The following is a 17,387-nucleotide window of genomic DNA, read 5'->3' as shown; positions in this document are numbered from 1 at the left end:
TTCCAGAATGAATCAATACGGGTACAAAGAATACATGATTCCGATTTCAATTCTGGGAATTTCAGTTCTAATCTTCAATGCAAACCCAATGGACCGTTGGTTCAACCCCAATCCTCAAACCAATAAAATCCTTCCAATGAATTTATAAATAGCTCTAGGTTGTAAAATGAAAGAGTTTTAGATTCAGATGATTTTATCATATTTAAAATTTAATTGCACTATGTACTTATATTGAGAATTTAATTATGTAATCAGTGAAAATGCACTTACAACCAAACAAACACTCTTTTCACGAGACAAATGAGCATTCAAGAGAAGCAGAATGGTTAGTACCCACCCTGCGTCTCTCTTGGTTAAACAAGTATGGGCGTCGGCCGTTGGGTCGTGGGCGACGTCGTTTCTTCAATTTTTTTTTCTACACCTACGAGGGTAACGACGTCATTTAACAATCACACAAAAGCGTTAGCGTGTAGAAGTCGTCCGCTTCATGAAAAAAAGTTAAGAGGGAAAAGAAAAAGAAGAGAGAGAATGACGGAGTGAAGCAAAGAAAAGAGGAAAGAGAAGAAAAAAACAAAAGAAAGAAGCAGCAGGGGCAGAGTGGCGGATTACTGCTGAGTGGAAGGAGGATACCTTTTTGGCACTTCATTTTGCTATTTATTTTATAATTTTAATATATTGTATTTTCTTCTCTATAAATTATATTATTTTTATTTTGTTTTATATTGTTTTTGGATAGACGGAGATAATGGTCTCTGCAATCAGACATTTCTCCCACCATATTCTTCTCACCTTTCTTTCTTTCGCTGATTCTGCTTTCTCAGTGTCCATGAACTCAGTCATCTTTGCTTCCTCCTCCCTCTTACTATCATTTTTACTGTTGTTCTGTTGCTTTGCTGACTCGATCTCATCACCCATGGATACTCAATGGTCAACCTTTATCCCTCGCATTTTGTTTTCTTCCTGTTTGATTTCAGGACTCGAAACTCTTGTTTTGCCTCAGGTCTTTGTTGATTTTTTTCTTACGTTGTTCTCCTGATTTGATAACTAGTTGTTGAATCTGGTTGGTGTTTCCAGTCAATCATTTCCTCATTCGAGTGGGTTTTCAGGTGGCAGTTGATACGACATTCGCAACTCTTTATCTGAATAAAAAGGTAATATACAACTATAACTTAGATTCTCGGACTCTTTGGTTCTTTGCTTCTCATGTGAATGTAATAGAGAGGTTTCGGTCATTGATCTACCTAGCTGGTGTGCCTTGTTTTCCTCAAATTTAGTTGGTTTGGGCTCCTGATCTCAAACTAGTTTCGCAGATAACATAGCGTTATCCAGGGAGACTTCCCTCTCTGTGTAGTTCTGAAGTATTCTTGGTAACGGGTTTTCTTTTCTGTTATTCTGATTTTGGACTTTCTTGTTTTGGGTATGATTATTTTGTATGGTGTTGGTTCCTGGTTTTGAGGATAACGGAGACTAGCCAGCAGCGGGGTAGTCATTTCTTCTATTACCTTTTATGGTTAACTTCATAACGTGGCTTGTTACCTGTACTTAATGAGTTATGTCCATGTATTTGGGTTTGATTTGAAGGTGGATCACCTGATTTTGATTCTATGCTGCCGCGTTCTGTCCGAGATACCAATGAATTGGTTCACTAATAGTGGAGTCATGGAGAAGAAGACTGGCTTTCTTCTTGATAAGGGCAAGATATGGCTCAGTTGGTGGGAGAACCTCCTTGCTGCAAGTGGTTGGAAAATTCATCACTACTACCAGTATATCGGGTCCAAGAAGGTCCACGGAACAACATGGTGGAGGAAAGTTTTGGTTGCTTGGGTAGTACTCTGGATTTTGGTTTCCTTTTCCGTCTTCTGGTACATGAGCTCACAGGCGACAGAGAAGAATAAAGAGACCCTTGCCAGTATGTGCGATGAGCGGGCGAGGATGTTGCAAGACCAGTTTAACGTGAGTATGAACCATGTTCAGGCCTTGTCCATCCTGGTTGCAACCTTCCACCATGGCAAGAACCCGTCTGTTATTGATCAGGTACTTCTCTATCTGCTTTTATTTCCTAGAAACATCTGATGCTGAATCAGGAAACTATCTATCAGTCTCCATTTCCAGTTAATCTAACTTCAACCTGAGGCTTGTTTTTGCAAGGGATTTCGCTCTAGAGTATTGGGTTATTCTGCATATAATTTAATTCAGAGCCGGATTTTACTTCCTCTAGCTGATCCCTAGAACTAGTTAATAAGAAGCTGTCTTTTACTCTTTTTTGTCCTGCAGACAACTTTTGCAAGGTATACAGAGAGGACCGCCTTTGAGAGGCCACTTACAAGTGGTGTGGCTTATGCTGTTAGGGTACTCCACTCTGAAAGGGAACAATTCGAAAAGCAACAGGGCTGGACTATTAAAAGGATGGATACACTTGAACAGACCCCTGTTCAAGAGGATGGCAATGCCTTTGAACCCAAGGAGCCATCCCCTGTTCAAGAAGAATATGCTCCGGTTATCTTTGCACAGGATACCATCTCACACGTGGTTTCCCTGGATGTGCTGTCAGGGAAGGTGAATCTCTTGATTTGTTTCCTCTTTATGTTTCTGCACAGATTTACTCATATATAGTAATAGGGGAGCCTTAGCGAGTTTTCCACCAATTCTGCTATAACTTAAAAGTGATAACATATTAAAGAGGTATATTGACCTTATTGGTCTTATATAATCAATTTTGAGAATACTTGTATGTCTAATAGGAAGACCGTGAGAATGTTCTACGTGCAAGAGTATCAGGAAAGGCCGTTCTTAGTGCTCCCTTCAGGCTACTTAAATCAAACCGTCTTGGGGTTATACTGACGTTTGCTGTGTACAAGTCAGAACTCCCATCAAATGCAACCCCAAATGAGCGGATCCAAGCAACAGATGGGTATGGAATCTCTCTCAATGGTTGCATTTAAATGTATAAGTTGGTCAGAAAGATCGAAATTGTGTAAACAAATATTCATCTTGGATTTTCTTCACCAAGGAATTAATTGCACCCAATGAATTAAGCTGGTTCTGATTTCATGATCTTGATTTAATTGGATGGTGAATCCGTGAATGTTGCATGCAGAAAATCCATTGGCAAGTCCTATTCTCTGCTGACATTCTGGAACCATTTTTAGTCACTGGACCACCTCAAACACCTTAAATTCTGCATCATCCAATTTGAGTCACCCAATGTGCAATTTCCACTGATTCTTCCCTCTCTCCCCTTTTCCAAACACACACGTAAACCCAAAAATGGAGTATATCTTATTGTTCAACTTTTTGTTGAGCAGGTATCTAGGTGGAATCTTTGACATAGAATCACTTGTTGAGAAGTTACTTCACCAGCTTGCGAGCAAACAGACAATTATTGTAAATGTGTATGATACAACTAATCTCTCACATCCAATTAGCATGTATGGTCCAAATGTAACCGATGATAGGCTCTACCACATAAGCACTCTTAACTTTGGTGATCCATACAGGAAGCATGAGATGCGCTGCAGGTAATCCATAAACCTCTCTTTTATGGAACCTTTTGGTGCCTAGAGTAGAACATAGTTGGAATGGGTTCTCAGATCTCTCTCTCTCTGAACACAGATTCAAGCAGAAGCCACCATGGCCATGGCTTGCAATAACGACATCAGTTGGAATCCTTGTCATTGCATTACTTGTGGGGCACATATTCCATGCAACAGTGAATAGGATAGCAAAGGTTGAAGATGATTACCGCAAAATGATGGAGCTCAAAAAAAGGGCCGAGGCAGCAGATGTTGCAAAATCTCAGGTAGATAGTACTTCGTTTTTATTCATCAAGTTTCACTTGTCTTGTTTTCATGTTATATTCTAATTGAGATATTTTATCTGTTGCAGTTCCTTGCTACTGTTTCCCATGAAATTAGAACCCCAATGAATGGCGTTTTAGGTGAGTAGTAGATATGTAGTATTTGCAATTACCCCATTCAAATTCTTTCTACGTCTTGTTTGGGCTTCAGACTATTTGACAGAGGAAAGCTTAACTATGTTAGCTTTTCAGGTATGATGCAGATGCTCATGGATACAGATCTAGATATAATTCAACAAGATCATGTCAGAACTGCCCAGGCCAGTGGAAAGGCTCTAGTTTCACTTATAAATGAGGTTTTAGACCAAGCCAAGATTGAATCTGGTAAACTTGAGCTTGAAGCCGTTCGATTTGATATACGTGCAATTCTGGATGATGTTTTGTCATTGTTCTCAGGAAAATCTCAAGATAAAGGATTGGAGGTAACAAATCATATAAATCTTTGTTTGTAATCCATTTTGGCGTTTAATGCTCTAATTCAGTCTCTTTGTCACATGAATTTTTGGAATTTTCATCTTCAAATTCATTGGGAGAATAGTTGGCAGTGTACATCTCTGATCAAGTTCCTGAAGTTCTAATTGGCGATCCGGGACGGTTTCGGCAGATAATGGCAAATCTCGTTGGTAATTCAATCAAAGTAAGTGTTTAGTAGGTTAAATCTATTAGGTAATGGTAGGCTGTTGGGGGTTGAGAAATATGATTTGTTTGTAACTCCTCAGCTCTAGGGAAAAAAAGAGGAGAAGAGCATTATAACAAAATTACATTCTTTATGACATAATGAGCCAAAGTTAAGCACTGTATTGTGCTGATCAAAATAAAAGCTTATCCTTGTATATAGGACAGTGAGTTGGGTGCACCCTAATTTTGACAGGTCCCTCTTTCTAAAATAAATAATTAAGTAGGTGGATGATAACTACCTCCAAAAATATCCATTACATGTTTTTTTTAGTACTAGGAGCTCCCCATTATTAAACAGGGGGCAGGGGGCTGAATCACTATCTTTTATTCGAATTTCATGACCTTTTATCTTTCTTTCATTTTTTCCTGATAAAACTAAAGAATGATTCGAAGTTATTTTTAAGTTTTCAGATGGTTCCATAAAATGATCTATTCTTTGTTAAGCTTCCCCTTTATGCTACTTCCTCTATGTTTTGATATCATTAGCATAACCCATTGTTGGGCTAACATAGAACCTTTTCCTCCATTCCACCCATTCAGGGTTCTTCCTTTTGTTAAAAATAGATGTTAAAATATGTTCTGTACCCATCCATGTATGCCTTTTTTAGCTTTATCTTATCCTTTTAGAGCTTTCACCTTGCACTGGATTACTTCTATTTGTTACAACAGCAGAGCTTCATCTGAGATGACCAATCCATCTGTAGACTTTCTCATATCTTGTTGGCAGACTGAATCTACCCCAAAAGTTCCCTTGATTCCACTAATTTTTTATGGTGTACCTCTTAGACAAATTTGCTCTTTTTTACAAAAATATCCAAACCTGTTTGACTATATCCTCGCATTATTAGTATAAACACCTGATATATGCAAAGTAGTGAAGGAGTCTAATACCTTTTTTTTTTTTTAAGAAATCATTATCATCGTCATCCATGCCTTATCCCAACTATATACACCCTCACCTAATTATGGCTGTTATTTTTTATAAATAATAGTCATAATTTCTTTTACTTGAAAAAAGGAGGGAGAAATTCCCTCAAACAAAGAATAGGTATCAGGAACACAGGAGAGAAACAAAACTAGGAAAAAAAGAACATAATACCCCTTGCATGCACATGGGGGTTAGCCAGAAATTATGCAATCCCACTGACTCCTAAACTTAGCCTATTGCACCTTTGTGAAAGCTTCAAGGGTCCCAGTCCACATAATGATATGAACCAACATAATGCAAACAGCAGCATTTCCCATAACATTTTCCTTTCTTGCTGGAACCTGCCACTGGCCATACCTGTTTGGAAATTCTTATAATTTCTTTATTTTGCAGTTTACTGAGAGAGGACATATCTTTGTGACTGTCCATTGTGCTGAGGAGGTGATGGGCTCAATAGAAGTTGAGACGGAAACATCATCAAAGAACACCTTGAGTGGGTTTCCCGTGGCTGATAGATGTTGCAGTTGGAGGGCCTTCAAGACCTTCAGTCAAGAGAGACCTCCATCTCCACAGACTTTTTTGTCAACCTCCTCTGAACTCATCAATCTAATTGTCTCAGTTGAGGACACAGGTGTAGGAATCCCTCTAGAAGCCCAATCTCGTATTTTTACCCCCTTTATGCAGGTAGGTCCATCCATTTCACGTACCCATGGAGGTACAGGTATTGGACTAAGTATAAGCAAGTGTTTGGTTGGTCTTATGAATGGGGAGATAGGATTTGCTAGTAAGCCCCAGGTTGGTTCCACCTTTACCTTCACTGCTGTCTTTGCCAATGGTTGTTCCAACTTAAAAGAGTACAATAACCAGCAAATTGACAACCACTCCAAGCCTTTATCCTCAGAATTTCAGGGGATGACAGCATTGGTTGTGGACCCCAGACCTGTTCGTGCCAAGGTGACCAGATATCATCTCCAACGGCTTGGAATTCAAGTGGAGGTGGTCTCTAATCTGAATGAAAGCCTTTCTAGCATAAGCAGTGGGACCACAGTTATCAAGATGATTCTTGTTGAGAAAGAAGCTTGGATTAAGGATACAGATCTCTCAAATATATTTATTAACAAGTTGAGGAAGGATTACAAAGTGGATCCTCCAAAACTGTTTCTTCTAGCTAATTCCATCAGTTCTACCAAAACTATTGCTGTGAAGTGTAGTGGATATACACTGAATGTCATCATGAAGCCCTTGAGGGTCAGTATGTTGGCCGTCTCTCTGCAACGAGCCATGGGTGTTGTTAACAAGGGGAATTGCCTAAATAGGGAACTCCCTATATTGTCTCTTTGCAATCTTCTTCATGGGAAAAGGATTTTGGTTGTAGATGACAATTATGTGAACCTCAGAGTGGCTGCTGGTGCTTTGAAGAAGTATGGTGCTGATGTGATCTGCACAGACAGCGGGAAGAAGGCAATTAAAATGCTTAAGCCACCCCATAACTTCGATGCCTGCTTCATGGATATCCAAATGCCAGAAATGGATGGGTATGTTTTGTCCTGTTGTTCTAGAAGCTCTAATTCAGTTATAGCTTAGATTCGCACATTGGGTACTGAGCTTTATAACTATATCTGAAGAGTCAATGCCCTACATGTGTTATGCCTATCATCATATATTGTCCAATATGACGCCATTTTATTGATAAATGGGCCACCATTAGACATGCTGTTTGGAAAATGTACAAACTGCCCATACCATGGTTTATATTCTCAAATATTATCCTAATTTTACTCTTTCCTTTCATATCTTAGCTCTAGATAGGATGGTTAAGATACTCCATTATGAGTCCATTAAAAAATGATACTTCATTATGAGTTTTGGAATGTTTTGACCATGATATAGTTCATCAGCTGATTATGCTAAATTAACAAATTATGAGCCACTTTCATGGTATAAAATAAATAGGTTTTATTTCATCAGATGATATCTGGCTATATTACATATTTTATTGATTGTTTCTTGCATGTATATTATATAGTGGGCTTACATAAAGTGCATAATTAGTCATAACATGCTTCAGGATTGCCATGCTGAGAAGCCTACGTTCTCAGAAGTTTGGATGGCTTAGATGCTAGGGGTGAGAGTGATGGGATGGGTGGACTGGATATGGACCTAACCCTTGGCATTTAACATGCTTGTTAGCCCAAGATTTTACCATTATACCAAGAAATTGCCCCACCCCACTCTCTTTCTGTCTTGTTTTTTAATGGGTATCATATTTTTCCATGCATTTTAATTGCACCAAAAAATGGCTCCTGCTTGCTTTGATACAGATGCTTTATGACTTACAGCTTTCCTGTTACAATTTGTTTCCTTTTGAAATGAGTATGAGCTCAGATGCCAGGGCAACCCCCTAGAGACATTTGGGGACCTGTAAAAATGTCTTTGGATCTTGTCATTATTCCAAGGTTTCTATTGTGGAGCTTCCCAGGTTGCTGAATTGCCTGTGAGCGTTTCTATTTTTCCTTACATGTAACTATTCCTCATTTTATTTATTTTTTTCTCAGGTTTGAAGCTACAAGAAGGATTCGGAACTTAGAACATGCAATCAATGATCGTATTCGACATGGAATAGTGACCATGGAAACTTGTCGAAACATTTTAAACTGGCATGTACCCATATTGGCCATGACGGCAGATGTTATCCAGGCTACACATGAGGAATGCTTGAAGTGTGGTATGGATGGTTATGTGTCTAAACCCTTTGAAGGAGAACAACTTTATCAGGAAGTTTCACGGTTTTTCAGATCTACTCCAACTTGTAACCAATAAAGAGCAGTAGAGCGAGCTTGATGAGAGTATTTGCACAAGGGGTTCTCCAGGACTCATTGGAATGCTTAATTGGGTTAGGTTGTTCCCAATAGTAAGTTCTCCATGGAACTCTTCTTCCTCCAATTTAAATGCTCCTTTATCAAAGAAGAAAGTTATAAAATACTGGAATGCATTTATATCATGTCACGGGAAGAAACCTTCTTGACCTGCCCATCTGCAGAAGTGCAGATATCATGTTAGTGGTGGACTTGGGTATCATTTGGAAAATCTTTGGCCATCCTAATCATCCCATCCTAGCCATACAATATATAGGCTTTTCTCTTTTGATTATCTGTATTTTTCATCATCAAAGAGTCTAGGTTGAATTGTTAGGATCATCCAATTTTGGCATGATAGATCTGGTTACATTATTTCATAGAATGGTAATCTTGACCCCCATGTTTGTACGTAGCATTATCCATTCAGGAGAAGATTTGGTTGAGGAGATTTTCTGGTAGTAATTCACAAGATGGTGGTCTTGATTCAACCCAGATTTACTGAATTTGGTTGTTGTGTTACTGGATTCCTTTTGCTTCTTTCCACACCCAAATCTAGATTCACTCCGTGTTCTGAATTTTCATTCTGTAATATTAGTTGTTACCTTGTGAATGGGGTCTGATGTTCTCATATGATGCCCAATGGTAAGTTTTTGAGCTGTCTGAGTGTTGACTTCTTTATCTCTATTTTGGGATTCTACCAGGGGAAAAAATAGCCATGAGTGTGTGTGTCCATGTGTTCATGTCTTCTGGGTTGGTAATCAGTGGCCCTACAACTGTCTTCCAAGCAGATAGCAGAACCAATTCTTCCGTTTCTCATCATGTTGGATTTGAATCAGGCTTGATGGATTAAGATCTAAATCAAGAGCTCCTCAAAGACTGAACACACTCACATTTGAGGTTGTCTAAGGTTTGAAATACAGCCCTTGAAGTTGAGGATGAAATAAGAGTTTTGTGGTGCAGAGGATATCTCTAATTCGTTTTGTTTGCCCTCAGAAAATCAGAACAGGTATGGTAATATTTTTTCCCTGGCAAAGCAAGGATGGTGACTTAATTTGTATCATATATCCTGCCCAATAAAGTGGATGAATGTCTAGTACTCCTTTTTTGGCCTTTTTTTTTTAAAGTTTATTCCTTTCTTGTATATGTTTTTCTAAATCTGGCTTCCCTAAGAAATGTTGTGACCATTACTTGCTGTATCCTAGTGATCAATGAAATGAATAATTTGCAGAAAGAAGCTTACATGTTGTACAGAATCTAAAAATTATAAATTTATGATTTATCTTGATAAAGCTCAATGTAGTCAACCAATTACCATTATTAACAAGGCACTATGCTTAACATAAAGTGAAAAAAGGGCACTTCAACGTCATAGGTTCTCGCTCTCCACGCCACGATAATAAAGAAAAGGGAAGAGCAAAAATAAAACAAAGCAGAAACTGGTTTTTGAAATCTTCTATTCAATGCTGGATTTTGATTTACTATTGAACTACAATGAGGGTAACCTTCGTGTCTTTATCCAGTGTCTTAGGTTCAGTTTGGAAGGAGTACAAATGCAAATATGTGGAATGTAAAACCTTGTATTTTGTTTTAATTTATATGCATTTGCATTGTACATTATTTGTATTTGTACTCTTTCCAAATTGAACTTTAGGCTTGGTTTGGAAGGAGTACAAATGCAAATATGTACGGTGCAAAACCTTGTATCTTGTATTTGTACTCCTTCCAAATTGAGCCTTAAATCAGGCAGGACCCGAAATGGACATTGGTTCCTGACTTCCCGGTTTTCATGGTCTGATTGTTCGGATAGGGCCAAATCTTAAAACACTAGCTTTATCGTAAAACTAAAATAAATACAAGAATGGGCTGCATTCTCTTCGATTGCAATTAGTCTTTGCATATGATTTAGGCCAAGTTTGGGTCAAGACTATACCATTAAGCACTTATTGGTGTTTGGAAAATTAGTTTAAAATAAGTGTTTATTTTAAAAATAAGGTTTATTTTTTAGGGAAAATGACTGACCAGTTCAGATTAGAATTTTTTAGCCCCACCGTACAGGAGGATGAATACTGACTATGGATCGATGCTAAATCCACGGGCAGGATGCAGTTTATAGGTGGGGTGGGGGTGGCTACTAATACAATATGGGGGGTTGTAATTCAGAATTCTGCATTGAGCTGCAGTGTATTTCATCCTATTTTTATGTCTAAATTTTTATTTTTTTAAGTGTTTAAACAATAAGTACCTTTACGATTTTTTTTTTCTATAAACCAATATTTTTGAACTGTCATTTATCTTGGTTGGACCGTTAGGACCGGAAATCGTCCAGGCGGATGGTTCCATTTTGCCCCAAACCTGGTTCTTGATAAAAAAAAACCTGTTGAATTGGTCAACGAATTGTTGACTCAGATGGTTTTACCACTAAACTGTTTGATCCAAGGAACAGTTTGTGATTTATTATTTATGACAAGAATGGAAAGAGAAAATCTCTCAGATATGAGATCTACTAGAGAGAAAGACCAATTGAGAGATGTGTGAGAGAGATCTGGGAGAGCAGTCAAGATGAGAGATCTGCGACAGAGAGTGACTCAAATCTACTTTCATTACCATCGTGCCACTGTAGTTCGTCATCACCATTGTCGTTGTCGTTACAAGTGATCTCCTCCTCTTTCTTCTTCTTCTCTCTATCTTCTTTTTCTTCTAAACTCTCTTAGCCGACAGCTTCTCAAATCTCACTCTCATTTTCAAACCTTATTTCTCATGATATTTATATACATCTTACCCTAATATTCTAATCTAATGGATAAAATGATATATCATCTTAAAGTATTTAAACCGTTAAACCCGGATGGTCAAACTACTGACCCAGAAACCGGTGACCAAAACAGTTCTGTTTCCGTATCGATTTTTAAAACCTTAATCAAAACTGTCCCAATTTAATTTTTATAATTTTATTTATGCCCTTCGAATGTAAAATCATAAGGTTTTTTATCCATTGAGTATTTCCCCTCCACTTGGCCGGATTTCTCACCGGTAACACCATTCATGTGATCGTGTCTAAGGTGAAGCTGTAAACTTGCATAACTGCGTGACACCCCGCATGGGCGGATTTTTCACCGGTAACGCCATCAATGCCTTTTCCTTCCATTTCCCAAAAACCATATCTGCGTTTCAGCTGACACAGACATGCCGGGTGACACCCCACCAAACAGCCGAACATTTTCCATTTCGAGCCTATTTTCATCCATGACTCCTAACACAAGACAAACCCATCATCAACCCAGTTGGAGTTGGAGAGAACTCTCGAATTTAATGAGGTCATATCTCCGAAAGAGACGTTATAAGCTTTTGGGTAAACGTGTCAATACACAAATGTCTTTTAAATATCATTTAATTTTCATTATAAACTATCCAAACGTTTACAAAAAATTAAAAGTTCTAAATCATTGTCTTTTCTATTTAAGAAAGTTAGGGTCATAATGCCCATTGAGACATGGCCCCAACCTTTTTAAATAAAAGAGGCAAGGTTTTTAAAACTAAACCGGTCAGGGGTCCGGTTCCCGGGTCAAATGATCTGATTGTTCGAATCAAACGGATGGCCCTTTCTGATAAAAAATAAAAAAAATAAAAACAGCCAAAACCTTTGGACGGTTCGAACAGTTTGACCGTTTGGGTCAACGGTTTGCTAACCAAATCAATGGTTTTTGGCAAAATAACGGTTCTAGGGTAAAATAGAACCAATCACCTGACCGGTTCCTAGTTTTTCTAGTCTGACCATTTGGTCTGGTCCGGTTTTGAAAACCATGAAAAGAGGCAAGGATTTGGGACAGTTAATTTTTTGTCAATGTTTGGATGGTTTATAGACCTGTTCATGGGCCGGGTCGGGCCGGGCTCGGGTCGGGCTTTTAGTCCCCATTAATGAAAATATGCTAGGCCCGAACCCGAGCCTAGCCCGACCTACGGGCCTATAACTTGGGCCCGAGCCCAAGCCCGAAGTCCGACCTAATAAATTTCGCAAAGAGAGAGAGAGAGAGAGAGAGAGAGAGAGAACTCACTGTCGCACTTTGACAAAGATCCCTCATCAGTTCGCAACTTCGCATCAGAGAGAGAGAGAGAGAGAGAAAACTCACCGTTGTTGCCGGTGTATGTTCGCCGCCTCACTGTGGAGTGTGGAGGATGTTGAGGTTGGAGAAGAAGGGTTCGACTGGAAAAAGAAGAGGGAAAGAGGCAAAAAGATAATAAAAAGATGGGGCTATTCGATTAGGGTTTTTTAGGTCTAGGTTTAGGTTGGGCCGGGCTATTTTGACAAAACCCGAGCCTAGCTTGAATTTATTATGGACTGGGCTTTTTGGCCCGAGTTTAAGCCCATGGGCCTATAACCGTGTTCAAGCCCGTCTGGGGGCTGGGCCGGCCCGTTGGACCACCCGGCCCATGAACAGGTCTAATGGTTTATAAAGAAAATTAAATGACACTCAAAGAGCATTTGTGTCCTTTTCAAATGCCACGTAACGGATGATTAACAACTACTTAACGGTAAGTACGGGATTGACACGTTTTAAAAATTTGGGTACTGAATTATCACATTTTAAAATTCGGAGACCAAAATGACACTAGGCCCAAAATACAAGTTGCTAATTGAAAATTTTCCCAATAAAAACCTCCCCTTAAGTTTATGACAATCATAAAAAATCTCCCCTTAAGTTTCATTTTAACAAAATCCTCTCTTGAATATTTAAAAAACTTTGACAAAACCTCTTATTGATCTAGACGGAAAACATTAAACTCATGCATTAACTTTTTTTTTTAAATACCTACTTTACCCTTTTGTAAAATTACAGGTTGAACTTCCAAAACTTGTAAGGAGATGACATTGAGGGAGACAACCAGATAGCTCCATCTCAAACTTCCAAAAGTTGATTCCATCACTCTTTTATTGAAGAGGAAATATGAAACCAAAAGCTCCATCCACCTGAAGAATCTTCGGATAAGTTCAGTCTCACCAGTAATATTTCCCCACTAATCACTTCCCTCTATTTGAACATTAACCCCCTTATTCCCAAACACGTATAGGAGGAAATCATAGACCTGCAACAAACAATATGTGAACTCTGTATACCTCATTCCTTGTTCAGATTCCAATCTCTTCTTAACACTCTCCTTGGCCATCATTGTACCCACCCTTGCAAATTGACCTACTTTAGCTAGAAAAAAAAATCCAAAAATTTGATGTCCTTCCACCTATCATAATTATTCAAAATTACAAAAGAATCATGAAGACCAGACCTGAGTTATTGATTTTCTCATTATTCGCATTCAGAGCTGGTTCTCCTTCAGAACCCTCTTTCGAGTTTCTATTTTCATCCCATCTACCCAGAATTTTGGTTATTGTATTAACAATGCTTGCTGTGTTCTTGCTTTTACCAGATGGGTGGGTCCCTAATCTCATCAGTTGCACCGTCGATCAAGGTAACAACCTTGTGACGGCATCTCTGAAACTACGACAGTAAAATAATTCCAAGCAAGCTTCCCAAGTGTAAACTTTCAGCAGTGGGATCGAAACCAGAATAGACCTTCAATGGATTGAAATTAGGGTTTGAACAAGCTGACTTAAGATTTTCGCTGGTTATCGATTCAAGGAGGCCCCGTTCTTCCAGAATTTCCACGACATTGCATCAGCTAACAACACCGGTATCTTGGTTTTGCGATTCAGTGGCTCTTTGTGTGGATTGAATGCATCTGGTAGAGATGAAGGTGGATTTTAGGGACGTTCTGAGGAGAAAATGATGGGAAGGTTACTTTGGAAGAAGAAAGAGAGCTTATTATTGTTGCTCAAAGCCCTAGTAGTAGCTGTTAGGGTAAAATGAGTATTTGGAAAAAATTGATGTATTTTTTAATATTTTTGGCCAGTTTGAATCAATGACGGAAGGGAGGCTTTTGTCAACTTCTTTAAAAATAAAAAGGGAGGATTTTGTTAAAATGAAATTAAAGGAAAGGTTTTTATGATTGTCAAAAACTTTGGGAGGTTTTTGTATTTTATCCCTCATTAATAATCTTTGAATTTTGAATTATTTAATTTAAATTTTAATGGTGAGAACTGCTTCTCGTTTGTCTCGAACTACGCACCTGAGCCTTCTCTTACCAAATTCTCTCTACTTTCCATCTCTCAGAATCTCTACAATTGATCTTTTTCTTTCATGGAACCTTGTCATTTCCCTCTATTGTCTTTTATTCCCATCCGAAACCCTAATCCTATTTCAATAAAAAAAATTTGGGGCGTTATTTAGCAGGATTTCTTGACGGATCGACCAAGACATTGCAGATCTTTCTTAACCCTATTTCAATCAAAATTTTGGGGTGTTATTTACGCCCTATTTGGCATGTCTTTTTGTACAGGCTATTGGTTTTTTAGAAATCCAACAACATGTATTTTGTCTTTTTTTGTTTGATTGAGAAAAGACTTAAACGCCAAAAGGCGTCACACCTAAAAGACGCATGAAGCCCATTTTGGGCGATTTTTTGGAAGCTTCAAATGGAGCTTTTTGGTTTTTATTTTTAACTTGTCTTTGCACGGAAAGACACACAAAAAGACACACCATAACCAAACGGTCCTCAAGCTATCAAGATCTTAATACAAAATCTCACTACATCTTTTGACTGTTAGAGTTTCTAGAAGATCTTTCAAAAAAGACTTTGCCAAATGGCCCCTTAGTCTTTCGGTAAGCCACTTGTAATTCTTAGACCCCATTTGGTTCGTGGGAATAGGGGTCTGGAATCGGAATCGGAATGGGCTTTTCCAATTCCAACTATTTGGTTGGATGGAATCAAAATTCCATTCTCATTTCTGTTGGAATGACATTCCCCCATTTAAGGGAATGGCCATTTCCTACCCTTCCCTTGGGAATGAAATCCCATTCCTATTGACTCCCATTTCCATTCTCATTCATGTCCGAACCAAACATACTATAGGAATGGACCATTCCAATTCTAATTCCAAAGGATTTCGATTTTGATTCTGATTCTGACTACGAATCAAATGGATCCTTATACTTTCTTTGTGATGTCCAATTGGGGTTTGACCAATATGTCTTCCTTTGAGGAAACAAACAAGATATTGAACCTGATGTTTTCAGATCAATTACCATACGGTCATGGTGTTTCAGATTGATTAGTGTGTCAAATTGATTGATGTTTCAGATTGATTGTTGTACATAAGTTTGAGGCAAAACCAGGAGAAAAACTCAGCATATTTTGAAAATTTGAAAGAAAATGAAGGACAAAAGAGTCACAAGTGCTTATTTATGTGTTTGTTGGAGAAAAAAGACCATCAAACGCCAAATATGAAATAAGTGCTTATTTTTTAAAATAAGCATTGGGAAAAGTTTGGTGGCAAATGCAAACAAGTTCTTATTCAAATAAACACTTATTTTTAATATAAGCACTTCCAAACATGGCCTAAGTGACTATCAAATAGGTCTCACATGAAAAATTATTTGTTTAAAAAACATAGATTAAATTTTGGAAAATGGGGTGGTTAGAGATTTCATTGGGGCTTTTAAGGACATAAGTTAGAGAGATCTGTTATCATCCTTTCTCTTCACCCTCATAGCTGAGGTTCTTAGTAGATTGATTTCCAAAGCTGATGAATGGGAATTATCAAAGGATGAAGGATAGGTAGGGAGGAAGTTGTGGTATCCCACCTACAATTTGTAGATGATATCATCATATTTTGCGAAAGCGAGGGAGATCATAGTACAAGGAACCTAGTGCTCTTAATGAGGTTATTTGAGAAAATGACAAGATCGAAAGGTGAATTTAAGCAAAAGTGTGGTGGCAGGGGTTAATTAGGGGTAGGATGAGAGAGATTTATGGGCTAGGGAATTGGGGGTGTGTCTCAAGTGGTTGGCCATTGAAATATTTATGACTTTCGCTAGGTGTTAACTCTAAGTCGAGCTTTTTGGGATCTGGTGGTGGAAAAATTTGGGATAGGATTTTTTTTTATTTAATGATAAAACAAAGATCCGATTTTTAGTTATATAAGCTATGGATTGTTTTTTGGATTTTTTGTAATAGCTTATGAACTCTTAGATAAAACCTGCCTTTCTAATCAAATACATATTACTAGTAGATTTCAGAGATTTCATTTAAATATCTATTTTATTTTTATCTTTACAAAGAGGGGTGATTTTATTTAGGGCTATTAATGGTCAGGTCCACCCTATAGAATCGAACTGAGGTTCTAATTTTGTTGTTCGTTCCAATTAATTAATAATTGGGTCAGATTAGTTCATGCTGTTTCGAACCGATTATATATTTAGTAATATATAAGGAAGGATCTCTTAATTTTCTTGCATTTTTGTTTATTTTTTATTAATCTTATATTATCAAACTAAGTTTTAACTTGTTATTATTGCTAAAATCTCATGACAAGAAGTTTCCTTCTCAAGGGCTCGGATTTCTGTCTGTTTTTTTTTTTTTTTTTTTTTTTTTATATTGGTATTTTATTTAAACAAAGAAAGGACAAATGGCTAAAACCTCCCTTGAAGTTTAGTAATTGTAATCACCTCCCTTAATTTTTTAATACAGTTTGTAAGTAGACCCTTCTCCTAGAGTCTTCTAAGAAGTGGTATGAAAATGGCCAAAATATCCAAATAATTGCTATTGAGGCTGGTTTCTAAAAAAAAATAATATAAATTTTATGAATAATAAAAAACAAGAGAATTTAAAGTTATAATTTTACCTTTGAGTGGTTGATACGAAAGGATAAATTTGAAAAAGAATCAATTTCAGAAAAAGAGATTGGAAGGGTTTGGGATTGTGATTATTATGAAGAGAAAAATTGAAAAATAAACATTTTTATAAAAAGTAATCGTAGGGATATTTTGGATATTTTCATATTTTTTTTAAAAAATTCTACCAAAGAGTCTACTTAAAATTATGTCACAGTTTTGGGGAGGTGGTTAAAATTATCAAAATTTCGTGTAGGTTTCAGCAAGTTGCCCAAAAAAAAGTACGGACCTTGATTAAGCGGGTTGGCCTGTTCTTTTAACTTGATTGTAGGTTTGCTTAAATG

General features: G+C 37.7%; 1 protein-coding gene and 1 pseudogene across 6 annotated transcripts; one reads left to right on the top strand and one right to left on the bottom strand.

Annotated features, from left to right (window-relative positions):
• Nucleotides 1-564: 564 nt before the first annotated feature.
• Nucleotides 565-9,551, top strand: LOC104592867 (histidine kinase 3). Of its 6 annotated transcripts, XR_002022446.2 has the most exons (13): nucleotides 565-1,000; nucleotides 1,107-1,151; nucleotides 1,582-2,034; nucleotides 2,275-2,556; nucleotides 2,742-2,911; nucleotides 3,306-3,518; nucleotides 3,613-3,799; nucleotides 3,886-3,937; nucleotides 4,049-4,278; nucleotides 4,395-4,493; nucleotides 5,856-6,997; nucleotides 8,018-8,373; nucleotides 9,022-9,551. XR_002022446.2 is itself a non-coding variant. In XM_019196959.2 (12 exons), the coding sequence occupies exons 1-12, from the start codon at nucleotides 746-748 to the stop codon at nucleotides 8,280-8,282; spliced, it is 3,393 nt and encodes a 1,130-aa protein (XP_019052504.1). In that variant the 5' UTR covers nucleotides 565-745; the 3' UTR covers nucleotides 8,283-9,551. The 6 variants fall into 6 exon arrangements, 5 of the variants coding, with proteins under 5 accessions (XP_019052504.1, XP_010250688.1, XP_088757057.1 ...); XM_019196959.2 differs by having other exon boundaries at nucleotides 8,018-9,551; XM_010252386.3 differs by having other exon boundaries at nucleotides 788-927; nucleotides 1,075-1,151; nucleotides 8,018-9,551.
• Nucleotides 9,552-13,149: 3,598 nt separating this feature from the next.
• On the bottom strand, nucleotides 13,150-14,088 carry LOC148800915 (tyrosine--tRNA ligase, chloroplastic/mitochondrial pseudogene; annotated as a pseudogene).
• Nucleotides 14,089-17,387: the final 3,299 nt, after the last annotated feature.

Source organism: Nelumbo nucifera, chromosome 3 (genome assembly GCF_055504915.1).
Source record: "Nelumbo nucifera cultivar China Antique chromosome 3, China Antique-T2T, whole genome shotgun sequence".
Taxonomy (NCBI): Eukaryota; Viridiplantae; Streptophyta; class Magnoliopsida; order Proteales; family Nelumbonaceae; genus Nelumbo; species Nelumbo nucifera.
This window is presented reverse-complemented; position numbering and strand designations above follow the sequence as displayed.

What these genes read in the sequence shown, in the direction of transcription:
- LOC104592867 (XM_019196959.2), top strand. Translation starts at nt 746, where the DNA reads ATGGTCTCTGCAATCAGACATTTCTCCCACCATATTCTTCTCACCTTT. An exon ending in CTCTTTATCTGAATAAAAAG is followed by an intron (nt 1,152 to 1,581) that starts GTAATATACAAC and finishes TTTGATTTGAAG; the next exon opens with GTGGATCACCTGATTTTGAT. An exon ending in AAGCATGAGATGCGCTGCAG is followed by an intron (nt 3,519 to 3,612) that starts GTAATCCATAAA and finishes CTCTGAACACAG; the next exon opens with ATTCAAGCAGAAGCCACCAT.